This window comes from Aythya ferina (assembly GCF_964211825.1).
Source record: "Aythya ferina genome assembly, chromosome: 13".
Lineage (NCBI taxonomy): Eukaryota > Metazoa > Chordata > Aves > Anseriformes > Anatidae > Aythya > Aythya ferina.
In genome coordinates this window covers 5,577,014-5,589,922 of record NC_140311.1, presented here as the reverse complement: position 1 = coordinate 5,589,922, position 12,909 = coordinate 5,577,014, and the positions used below count along the sequence as shown (strand labels likewise).

Genomic DNA, 12,909 nt, shown 5'->3' with positions numbered 1-12,909 from the left:
CACACAGCCTGCAGAAAACAGGAAACAGCTTTTTGTCATACTTCCTTTTTTGAAGGAATGCTTCATCATGACACCACTGAGTATTAAACATTAATTTGTCAGCTGTGGCCAATGACCAGTTTTGCACACTGAAGTAAATGGGTACAGGCAAAGTGGTTTCAGCTGCTGGAATGGCAAATTTTTTTTTTCCACCATCAGAATAATTAAGTTATTCGGTTCATCTTTGTGCATCTACAGGAACTAAAAGGAAACTTTCAGTAGTGCCAGTGATCTTTGTACAAATATAAGAATTGCTGTTTACTGGATCTTCAGGTAATGACACCTTATAAGAAAAGGTTAAATGCTCTGTTTACTGCAGGATCACTAAATGTTGTGTTTTTAATAACACAGCTAAAACAGCAAAATAAATGTCACTGAGCATCAGCTTTATTTTAAAACATTAAAGTGACTGCTTTGTAGAAATGCTCTACTTAAAACACTGTATTTCAGTTGTCTGACAAGTATAAGTTCACGGAATGCTTCTGTTAGAAGAAACACAGGTTTCTGCAGTCAGTTAACACACTTTGTGCCATGCCTACATTTCAGTTTGAAATGTGTTAGATATTGAATACCAGTGGTTGAGAGCCTCTGACTCCGTGATGCACACGTTCACTTACCCACTACGTATGGTAAGATACTGTGTGATTTAAAAGGCAATTTCAGATTTCTATCTGATCTAATTTGTGCATCTTTGAAGTAAAGGATATTGTTTTAACTTGTATTTGGCAGCAGTGGTATACCAATTGTTAACAATAACAGGTTTGCTTAGCGAGTCTTGCGTGTACCTACAAATGAGTAGAGTGAAAGGGAGGTAGCTAGCATTTACTGTCAGTACCCTTCAAACACTGAGTGATGACTAGTATGTCAATTAAAACATGAGTGAATGCAGCTAATCATGTCCTGTTTTATATTTCTGAGGCTGAAACACAGACAAGTCTGACTCATCATAAACACTCCAGAAAAGCTATTAAAGGAAGCTGCATTAGACCTGTTTGTGTGTGGAATTCCTAAAGAACTTGTTTGGTGGGAGTGAGGGAGAATGCACAGCTTCCAAAAGAGATTTTGAAGGCAAAAGCATAATGGTATTTATTTAAAAAAAAAAAAAAAAAAAAAAAAAAAAAAAAAGACTCTAAAAACACAACATTCAACAAATGGAAAACATTTTCTTTATTAGAAAACAAGATGTACATGTATTTTATTTCTACTTTTCTGAATGCTCTGCTTAATTTAATTCATTTTCACATTAAGACTGAACAAATACTTTTCTCTGCTTTGAAAACAAGTGTGCATACATGCTTCATTCTGCATTGGCTCTTCACAGATAAGGCTTTTACTTCCCAGACTTCATTAAGCAGTCAGTTGAGCAAGCTAAATGTGTTCCAAGTAGTAATGGATACTTACTCCATGTAAGTACAACAAGATTATGAGATACTGAAATGCTGAGTACTTAACTGGCATGGTATCATTTATATTACAAATAAATCTATCAGGTAAATAATTCACATGTTTAAAATAGCAACATATCTCCTAGCTGTTAATAGTGTAGTTCTGGGTCACTAGATGTGTTTTTTGTTGTTGTTGTTTTCTACTTCAAGCCTTGTATCTTCGGTTCTATCTCTGAGACGATCTTAGCCTTTTCAGAAAATAAATGCCTCCTGTAAGTTTTTTGTTTGTTTGTTTGTTTTTATGCTGGAATAAAAAATAGGCAGAAAGCTTTCATCAGAATATTTGTGAAATACAAGTACATTATTTTAAGCTAGTTTAAACACATTAAACACATTGTTTATTTTGTAAAATTCTAGGTTGTTATGCTTAGATAATTTTGCAAAACTTGCCTTGTTTTCTTCAAGTTCAGACTGCAGTTGTTCAAATATAAGCAAGCTTAGATTTAAATAAGTCTTGCTTTGAGAACTTTAATGTCACTAAAATTACAACAAAACAAAGGAAATAAAAGGAAAAATAACTTTATGAGTAGCAGAATTCATGAAGTCTGGCTTTGTTAAATTTGTCATCTTCACATTGTAATATCCAACGTATAAACTTTGCAACTTTGTCAGGTTTTAAAGGCTTTTGAAACTTTTGAAAGGTATAAACTTTGAGGCATAAAGGACAAATCTATTCTATTGCTTTTTCCTTGCAAGTACAATTTACCATGGCTTTTTTTCACTATCTTGCTGACTATTTTCAAAGACACTGTAAAAGTTGTCTTCTAAGATTTTCTTTAAACTGGAATGAGAATTTAAAATAAAAGGAAGAAGAAGAACACAATTTCTTTCTTTGTAACACTAGTAGTTCAAAAACAGGTAAGGAAGTTCTTCCTGATAGTAATCTGAAGAGTTCTGGTCTGGCAGAATCAGCAAAAGGTTTGTACCATGAATTGGATAGGGTTTCTACTGTCTTATGTTATTTGCTTATAATGGTGTTTTCTAAATAATTGAGGATAACTTGTGTTTTTTAAGAAAACAAAAAAATCTGTAGAACACTTAATAAGCAGTGATAACACTAATACGTATCACAAAGAATAATATTGAAGATGATCTGACCTTCATCAGTGTTCATGTTACTATCTGAAGCACATTCTCACTTATTTTTCTCATAGTGATCCAAGAACTTTCTCTGGATTCTCTCATTAATATTGTTGAATGTACTGAGTCAACAATAAGAATGCATTTATTTATTTTGCCTTCGCTTTTAATTAGGTGGGATATACAATCCCAATATGACTTGGGTACTTTATCATAATGAAAGATATGTAATAATGTCCTGAAATACAGAGCCAGAAATGCACATGAGAAATGAATCAACTCACCTGTGTTTTGTAATTCATGGGACAGTGAGGGCGATTCATAGTATGTGAAGAGAGAATGGATCACCGTGGAGTTTACCGTAAGTACATCAATGAGGCCTTGAGATACTGTCCCAGTCAGTGAATTAGCTTGTTTTTAAAAGAGGATAAGAGAAATCAACTGCGTGGGGTCATTGTGGGAGGGGGAGAATAGAACAGAGGGAATAGGTGACACATTCCATTTAAAAAGTAATCGTTCTATAATCAAATAATGAAAGTAAAGAATATATTTCCAAGTCAATCTTTTTGCTGGTGAGGTTATTTTTTTTTAATTTAAAGCTTAATTTTTGATTGACTTTATACTTGAAAAGCCAAATTCAAACCCTTGGAAGAAGACCTTGTATACCAGTAAACAAATTCTGTTTTCTAAAAGCAGCACATGCATACATGCATGTTCATGTGAATCACCTTTCATTTTCCCTTCCATTTCCCTTTCCCTTTAAGTTTTCTTTGGTCTAATAAGTGTACTTCTGTGTATATCTTGGACTTGTATGTTGTTGTGGCTACTACAGTAAGAAAAATTAATACCTGAAAATGAAAATTGCTGCACTAGATAAATCCCCGCACCATATTGACTAGATAATTTTTCTTTAAAATAATTAGTTTTCGTAGTGATAAATATATTGGCTATTATGACTGAAATAATAAAGGTATTTCTTCTGCAATCACTGAATATAAATCTTCTCTGGACTGTGTCTAGTTCTTGCTAACTGTTAAGGCTCAGTTAGGACGTTGTAATACTTTTGAAAGAAAACAAGCTTTATTATTTCACAACTTCACTTTTAATCTCTGGTATTTTTCTTTATTTACAATTTTGAATTGGTATCAATAAGCTCAAGTGTTTTTGATATCTAAGTCTGAGTGAAGCATGTTGAATTGCTTTCCCTGAGTGTTCTTTGAATACTCTCTCTATAGTTGCATCTTCCAAGATTAGGTCTCATGTTATTTAACTTTCATAGTCACTTTGAAACAATGAAGATGTGTCTATTTGCTGCTTCTGGTGCCTAGAACATGAGGCTCTAGAATACAACAAAGGATCTGCAAATACTATAACTGTCTTACCTTGTGTAAGTAGTCACATGATTAAAAAAAAACAAACACGCATTTGCTTATTCAAAAACAAGTTACACAGATGAGAATGTCTGCATACTGAAGCATGGTTGACAAGGGCAAGGGTTCATTTGTGGTATCTTTTCTACTGCACCCCAAAGTAACGTTGTCTATCTATTGCCTATTTGAGTAAGGTGGGTGTGGATGGATTTCACTACTGGAAAGTAATATTTTTTTGACAGTAAATTCTGTGGGGGGAAAAAAATGTTGTAGAATAGTTACTGCATATAGATGCTTCACTGACAGTTTTAGGTATTGAATAACCACACTGATCAAGTTATTGCAGGGTGCCTCGTACTTTGTACAGTAGTTGTAAGTATCTGTTTTGTTGGCAGTAGTTTTAGAGATGTTTAAAGTGACAATGAAAAAGATTACCTTTGCAAATGGCTACCTCAATACACTAACAGAAACTGGATAACGTGATCTCTTTAAATTATTTTTTTTGTACTTGCAGGCTAGTTCATTTTACTTGAACAAATTTCTTCCCCAGCTGATCAAATGTTTTCAAATGCTAGCTTGTATTTGCATGTGTGTTGCTAAGATAAAAATAATGACATGGGAATAGGTGAAAATGCAAAATAAATAAATAAGTAAATAATTTTTTTTTGATTGCACTCATTGGATCACTAACTTGAATTAGATATAGTGGATGATTTATACTTACATATCATACGTTTATAATTTTCAATGGAAAAAATATTCCCAGCTGCTGTAGTTTTCCAAAACAGATCTCTCAGCCATATGGAAATGCAAATTGCAAATTCAGTGCACAACAGAGTAATCCCTTGAAACAGAGCAACCAATTGCATTAAGCAACCACAATTAATATGCTTAAAACTCCTACAAAGGAGCTTTATATTTAGCTTCAAAGAGCACGTAAAAATAATTTTGCAGTTATGAACTGTGGATTACTTAGCAGTATTTTACTATACACAGGATTTTCTTGTGGTTTACCTAGGATGATGATGATGTTAACTATAGCTACTTCAGGTGGAAGGACTCAGAAGCAATGATGGACATCTTAATCATTATTTTACATGTGAAATGACTTCTGATCTTTAAGTATTGCCTTATACTAAGAAAGGAATCTTTCCACCCAACTGGAGCTAGTCCCACAGCTGTGGCAGGTTAATTTAATTCTAGTTATTTCTTCAGAAAGGGAAGAGGCCAACAGTGCAAAGAGTTTCATTCTGTGCTAATATCAGAAGACTTTCAAATAGTAATATATTTTATTAGCTAATTAATAAATAGCTGACTTAAAACAAACAAACAATATGGCCTTTCTAATACATTAACTTGCTCTGCAGTCTGAAAAGTTAGGTGATTTTTCCTTGGCCATAATTTACTTGTGGAGGTTGGCCCCAAAGTTAGGGCATACAGACCTAGCATTTTCAGTTTCTCCAGATGAAAACTGGTTCATATTTGAGAGTGCCAACTATTTCTACTCAGCTTTGTTTCATGCCAGATTTTTCAGATTTATTTAATATTGTTAGATGTTGCCCTATACTTAACACATTGAAATGCAAACAGGGTACCATTGCTGTACTAGTTATTCTGTGAAATAGAATTTTCACTGAATTTTCCTTTTCATGAACGTGCTAGAAAGCACCAAGTGCTTCCAGGTTCTGGCAATATTTCAAAATAGTGAAATAAATACACTTCTAGTAAGAATATTCTGAGGAAAATTCAGATGTTCCCTAACAAGTGGCAGTAATATTGTAGCAAACTTTAGTGTTGTGAATAATTTCAGAGAGACATGTTCTTTATTAAATAATGAATCGCCATAAACACGATTAAAGATGATATATGTGAATTCATTTTCAGTTTGTTTGTTTAATCATGTCAGAATCCTGCTAGTTATGGAAGATCGCTTCGATACTCAGTTGTTTATGTTAGAAACTCCAAAATCGGTGATCCAGACTTAAAAGTGCCTCTTCAGTTGGTCTTTATGAATTTACCATTATAGTCCACTGCTTTTATGCTAATTGCATTTTTGCCTATTTTGTGTAGTGAAACTTTATTTTAAGCCCTACTAGAAATTGTTGTCCTTAAGAAATAGTGTGTTCCAGGAAGTAATGGGAACATAATCTAATTAAATGAAGAAATATCTTTATCTTCCTGAAGGTAAGAGTAGAACTGAGTCACAAATGGAGCCAGTCAATGGTACAGAATAGTATTGCCTTTAGGTATTTATAAAGTCAACAAGGTAATCAAAGATGAAGCAGAAACTGGAAAAAAAAAATAAATAAAAATCAAGAAATGGTTTCTGACACTTGGAGATTGCGAAGTCATTACAGTTAGAATGTGTCACAAACCTGCTGTAAGACACAAAGTACAATTTTGACAAGGTTGTATATCTTTGGAGGGAGGTACAAGTTGGTAACACAAACATCTGTATTGGAGAGGCAGGAGTGTGTTTATGTTTTGCCCACATACATTTATCTTCTACTGAAAGAATGTTCATTTCTGTTGAATAAATTCTGATTTTGACCTTTTATCAGCATGAAATGGAAGCTGAGTTTCTATGCAGTGTGAAATATACAGTAAGAAGACTGTCTTCTGTGCTAAAATCAGGTGTTGGTGCAAGCTGTGTAAAGATGGTGCAATATATTCTCTTAAAGCTTTTCTAATTGAGAATAGACATTTTCATAGTCATCACCTAAATCTCCTCATATGCAATGCTTTCTTTGTGTCTTAAGTCCCTCACAAACTAAGACAATACATAGTGCTATTGATGTGTTGGAATATGTAGATACTTAATCATCTTTATTCCAGTTGCATGGTTCCATAGTTTGTTTTAATTATTGATGTTTTCTCTGTTATGTAGTGGCTAGGGGCAAAATGAAAAACTTGTGGCATGCTTAGATAGTCTCTCCACAAATTAGTATAAGTGCATGTGGTGGTTTTACCATGCTGGGCAGCTAAACACCACAACTGCTCTCTCACTCCCCCTTCTTAGATGAGGAGGGGAAGAAGTAAAGCAAAGAACAACTCACAGGTTGAGATAAGGATAATTTAATTAAAGGGAAGTAGTAATAATAATAATTAAAGAAAGATTATTATGAACTAAACAATGTAACTCAAGGAGAAAAAAAAAGAGGGGAAAAGGAGGGGGGAAAGGAAAAAAGAGGAAAACAAACAAATAAAACAAATGAAGGCTATGTGGAAGTGCAGAGGAAAGAAATTACTCTCTACTTCCCACAAATGAATGGTGATTGACCATGTCCTTGAAGCAGGGCCTCAACGCACGTAGCCAGTGTTCGAGAGGAGGACCGACGTTTTCATGAGAGCCCACCCCTCCCCTCTTCTTCCTGTTTCCACCTTTTATTGCTGAGTGTGACATCATATGGTATGGAATATCCCTTTGGTTGGTTTAGGTCAGCTGCCCTGGTGATGTTTCTCTTCTCACTTTTTGCCCACCCCCTAGGAGGGTTAGAGAAAGGCCCAATGCTGTGCCAGCACTGCTCAGCAGTAGACTCAACGCTGGTGTGATAACACTGCTGTTCCAGCTACAAGTGCAGAGCACAGCACTGTATGGGCTGCTGCAGGGAAAGTTAACGTCCCAGCCAGACCTAGTACAGTGCATGAAAGTTAATCTTAGAAAGCAGACATGTCTAAAGAGTACAAAATCATATAAATACCCTAATATAAATTATTAGGGTGACAGAGAATACTAAATAGGTTTAATAAAGAGAGGTATATAGCATCGTGGTAATGATACTTCCCTTACTTGGATCAAAACAGACTCACTCACTGAAGTAGTGTTAAAGCTGTTCTTACAGAACAGCTGAGCTCTCTGCAGCACAGAACTGCATAAAGAATTAGATCATAAGTGGGGAAGTTAAAGATTATCATAATTTATCATAGTTTTCATGCCTTTCTCTCAAGTTTTCCAGTTTTTAATGTCCAGACCTTGGAACTTTCCAAACATCATGGGAACAGAGATTTAAATACCAAATAGGATGTTTGTTTTTGTGTTTACTTTTTACATGTATAAATCCAGGACATATTTATGCAAGTCTTGGTGTGCTATTATGGACCATCAAACTGCCATGCTATTTCCTGAGTCTGTAGAGAAGACATTGGTGTTAACAGTGATTTACAGATAACATTGTGATTTATGTCCCCAGGAGCTTTGTTAGAGAGGAAGTGATTGTGAAACAGGAAACAGGGCATTGTATAAAAACATCCATAACTAAGTCACTGGAGAAAAAAGCTACAAAGAGTAATTTATGAAATGTATTGCTCTTTTTTTGTATAAAAATGTATTTCTCATTGTGTGCAGCCAGATGTTCTAATTGTTGATAGTAATACGAGTGACTAATTTGATTTAAAACTGACTTTTTAATTGAACCTTAGCACTCAAGTGGAAGAAAAAGAAGTAACAGAAGTAGCAATACTTTGGTGTGATCAGGGTTTGGTTTTCTTTTCTGGATTGAAAAAACTTTTAATCCAAGGAGAGAAAGAAATGAATGTGAATAAAAGAAATGTTCAAACTTATGTAAGCATATAATTGTGTCTTGTATTCAAGAGTTCATACATGCTTAGCATTAGTAATCGGGAGCAAGTATCATGATGTTTTGCTCTATAGTGAAATCTTAGTAAAAAACCATGTGCAAAAGCTGTTTTATGTTGTCTAGAACTAACCTAACCTTATATAACCAGAATGAAAAGTTTGTTTGTACATCTTATTTTTTCCCACCTTTTTTAATGGTTTAGCATATATCCATAATCCATTTCTTTTTGCCCAAATTCTTCTAACTCTTCTTTATTCTTCCTAATGGCATACAAGCTGAACGGAATCCTTAAATAGTTCTGAGGATGACAGTCATAGCAATGCATGGGAAGGAATTGCAAACTCTTCTGCTTACATTGCTTGAAGGTTTGGGGTGGGTGTAGGGTTGATAGCTTAGTTACTAAACTGGTGAATAGATGAAGTGTGGTCACTGGGGAGTAGAACATACTCAGATAAGTATATCCACTTTGATTTGGGAATATAGTTTTTCTTCCTTGGGCGACTAGGCAGAACAAACAGCCTATTAAAACTCTTGGGAAAACTGCTGTTAAGAAAACAACAAGCAGTTTGCAAGGGAAGCTAGCCTTATTTAAAATCTAAGAAGGGAGAATAAAATGAGTGTAAACTCAAAATGAAAATCCGAAGTTGATCTTATACACTCAGCTGAAGCTACCAAACTAATTGCTAAGCAGCTGAGGACAGATGCATTTTCATACTTACGTTAGTTCGTAGTCAATGTCAGGTTGAAGATTGCCAGCCAAATTCCATATATTCGAAGGGATAAATTTCCTTCTTTTTTTTTTTTTTTTTTGTTTATTCTCCTCTTCCCTTGAGAATGGAAGAAAAACTATTCTTTTCAAAGACAGAATGTTATGAAGACAATATTATAATGAGAAAAAATGTTTAGCCCTTATCTAAACTTATTAAGCCTGTCTGAAATTAAATCTGCTTGTTTTACAGACTGAAAAGGTGAAGGCATAACTACACAATTGTTGTCACAGAGCAAGCTCTACAGCAATTCCCATTTAATAAATATATCAATATTTATGGAGGGAAGAGTTAGAGTAACAAAGAAAGGCTCACCTGTCTGATCTGAAGTTGGTTAGAAATAAGGTTAGAGAAAGCTATAGATAATTTTGTCTCTCTTTGCTTTTTTGAGCCCTGGAACAGAATACATACATTGTTATTCTATTGTGAGTGGTAGACTGTTTAAACATTTTCTCTTTTATTTGAAGGAAAAAGCAGATTAAATTAGCAGGATAATCAGTTGTAGAGAAGAAAAGTTATTGTTTAAGTTGGTAAAGCTCTTTCCAGTGTTCTCAAACAAGAAACTGTAGTGTTCTGACATTGGTTGGAGGAATGAATGCAAAACAAAACATTTGAGCTGCACCAGATTAGAAGGAGGTTTTAATGCTGAAGTCTGTTTTGTTAGGTTGTTGGTGCTCCCCATTCCCCTGCCCCCAGGTACCTATCTAGGCATTGAATATTAGTCTTTCTGGGATTTCTGGGAAAATGAAAGCTGTAGGAATAATTCAGATTTGCTCTTCAAAAGATAGGGCACTATCTGCAACTTGACTTCTGTTCTTGAATTATGTTGCTTTTTACAAGTATGACAGCTTTATGGCATAGTAGTGTTCAATACGGGAATGATTTTAGGTCAAGCCAAGTCACCAATTTGCTGCAAGATGGACTGCTTCTCTAACAGTGATAAGAGCCTTGACTTAACGACATTGGTTCAGCTGTTCAAGCTGCTTCTCTCCCTGCCCTCCCCCCACCCCTTGTACTTCTATTGCTTTGTAGGAACTCTCATGGTTTTCCTATTGTTGAGTGAATGCACCTTCTTAAGGCTGCTAACAGACACTCCTGATTGCTTTTGTATCGGCCTGTGATAAGAGCTTTGGGATGAGTGAATGAAACTGCACATCCCTTGTGTAACTTTTCTATATCTATTTAAGCTTATTAATTTTTATGTACCTAAAGAGAAACAACATCACTTTGTGGCCTTTTAAATTTTGGATGAAGAATAGTAAAACAAATGGGAAGTCTCATCAAGGCAATTGGTTTAGTTCTATTTATCAGAGTTAAAGGACAAGAAGGCAAATATGTTAAACTATTTTAAGTACAGAAGATGGAAGGATCAAGGAAGAATTAAGCTTTATAACTTTGGGAAAAAAATATCCCCTTCTGTCTTAATCCAAATTAAAATATTAATGCCAAAACTAAAAGTCCCTTGCAGAATCAGCATTTATGTATAGAATCATAGAATCATAGAATATCCTGAGTTGGAAGGGACCCTTAAGGATCATCAAGTCCAACTCTTGACACCGCACAGGTCTACCCAAAAGTTCAGACCGTGTGACTAAGTGCACAGTCCAATCTCTTCTTAAATTCAGACAGGCTCGGTGCAGTGACCACTTCCCTGGGGAGCCTGTTCCAGTGTGCAACCACCCTCTCTGTGAAGAACCCCCTCCTGACGTCCAGCCTAAATTTCCCCTGCCTCAGCTTAACCCCGTTCCCGCGGGTCCTGTCACTAGCGTTAATGGAGAAAAGGTCTCCTGCCTCTCGACACCCCCTTACGAGGAAGTTGTAGACTGTGATGAGGTCTCCCCTCAGCCTCCTCTTCTCCAGGCTGAACAGGCCCAGTGACCTCAGCCGTTCTTCGTACGTCTTCCCCTCCAGGCCTTTCACCATCTTCGTAGCCCTCCTCTGGACACTCTCCAACAGTTTCATGTCCTTTTTATACTGTGGTGCCCAGAACTGCACACAGTACTCGAGGTGAGGCCGCACCAGCGCAGAGTAGAGCGGGACAATCACCTCCCTTGACCTACTAGCGATGCCGTGCTTGATGCACCCCAGGACACGGTTGGCCCTCCTGGCTGCCAGGGCACATTGCTGGCTCATATTCAACTTGCTGTCTACCACGACCCCCAGATCCCTCTCTTCTAGGCTGCTCTCCAGCGTCTCATCGCCCAACATTGTACATCATTCCTTCCTCCTGCAGCAGTACTTCAGCAGGCTCCAACAATAAACATCACTTGATGAGAGCAGTACAGAATTCTTCAGTGGTTTCAGCATCTATACTGTCCTGTATAATAGGTCATAGCTTTGAAAAGCATATTTGGGAAAGTACTTGTTGGAGCTGAATCATAAAGCGTTCTTACGTGTGGAAGTGAATTATGCTAACGCTTTAATGTTAAATTTGGGGATGTGCTGCTGCCCTCTACTGTCTGATCCACGAGGAGTAGGCTTTATCTAGTGAAGTATGCAACAAAAATATTCTGAAAAGAGCAACCTAGGCTTAGGAGCAAAGAAAGAGGATTCATATTAGTCTCCTACACGAGAAGGATTAAATCTTTTACCTGCATCATAAAATCACTTTCTTCTGTAAAGTGACTAAAATTACGGCAGTTTTGGGAAAGTGAAAGGACACTAAACCCATTAATATTTTAAGCCATTTCATGTCTACTAGTAACATTGATGCTAAGTATTAGCAGTAAATCACAGAAAGCATGCAATAAAGTATTTGAATTTTGCAGGGAACACTTTCATCTAATGTAGAATCCACGAACCATATAGCCTCTGAATGATATTAAAAACTTATCTTTCAGCTTAACTTTGTAATAAAAGAATCTAAATGCACCTTTAATTTCAAAGGAGAACTTAAGAACATAAATCTCATTCTCTGATTTAGTGCAAAAACACACAAATTTCCTGGTTAGTCACAGTATGCAAGATTAGAACAATAGATGCTTACCTTTCAATTTCTTCTCCATGAAAAGAGCGACCAGTAATAGTAATAATAGTAAATGGTGGTAGTCTAACATAAATGTTCAAAGACACTTGTTCAGTTTTACTGCATTGACAGTGTGGGGCTTTCACATACAAAGCATTTACATATCATGGTGTGTTCTTTCAAGAGGTTGAGAGAGTTCTATGTTTAGGACGTAATATTTTAATTCTTTAAATTATGCCATTTTGCCTCTATCATGTGTAATATTGAAGATTCTTCACTTTTGTAGCTACGGATGAATAGCTCGAGGCACCCTTTTTTCCCTTTAAAATGCAAATTCTTACATTAAATTGTTCTGAGCTTCTGAGAGGCTGCTCAAGTTAGCTTCCTTGAGATGTGCAGAAACTTAAGGTGTTCATGCAGGAACATGTTCATTCAGCTGTGTCCTTTGCACTTTCCTTATACAGCTGTCATCCTGCAGTAACAGGAAGAAGGTTGACTGCTGCTATTGAGTGCACATTAAAAATCTTTGGCAGGATTTATCAAGTAGTTTAACTCCTGTGGTGGATTTATATAAGTTTTTGTGTTGTGGACCTATTTTAAATTCTCTGTAACATCTCAAGATAAAGATTATCATTTTGAGCTTGAGCTTTAAGGCCACATATAGAA

General features: G+C 35.9%; 1 protein-coding gene and 1 long non-coding RNA gene across 12 annotated transcripts in view; one reads left to right on the top strand and one right to left on the bottom strand.

The window, feature by feature from the left end:
- The first annotated feature begins 117 nt into the window (after positions 1-117).
- The window catches only part of LOC311444172, a 110,555-nt gene continuing 97,763 nt past the window's right edge, over positions 118-12,909 (top strand). The window contains exon 1 of the long non-coding RNA XR_014697683.1: positions 118-312. This is a non-coding gene — a long non-coding RNA (uncharacterized lncRNA). The remainder of the gene's footprint in view (positions 313-12,909) is intronic.
- Positions 1,233-12,909, bottom strand: part of LOC311444167 (uncharacterized protein) — a 98,585-nt gene continuing 86,908 nt past the window's right edge. For 5 of the 11 annotated variants that reach the window (XM_084535126.1, XM_084535130.1, XM_084535129.1 and 2 more), the window contains 5 exons: positions 9,594-9,671; positions 9,231-9,357; positions 4,659-4,778; positions 2,849-3,005; positions 1,233-1,728 (listed from right to left, as the gene is read on the bottom strand). In XM_084535126.1, the coding sequence (XP_084391252.1) occupies positions 9,232-9,357; positions 9,594-9,671 (204 nt within the window). In that variant the 3' untranslated portion in view covers positions 1,233-1,728; positions 2,849-3,005; positions 4,659-4,778; position 9,231. Of the gene's footprint in view, positions 1,729-2,848; positions 3,006-4,658; positions 4,779-9,230; positions 9,358-9,593; positions 9,672-12,081; positions 12,716-12,909 lie in introns of those variants that run through there. The other 6 variants (XM_084535124.1, XM_084535127.1, XM_084535125.1 and 3 more) reach the window with 6 other exon arrangements.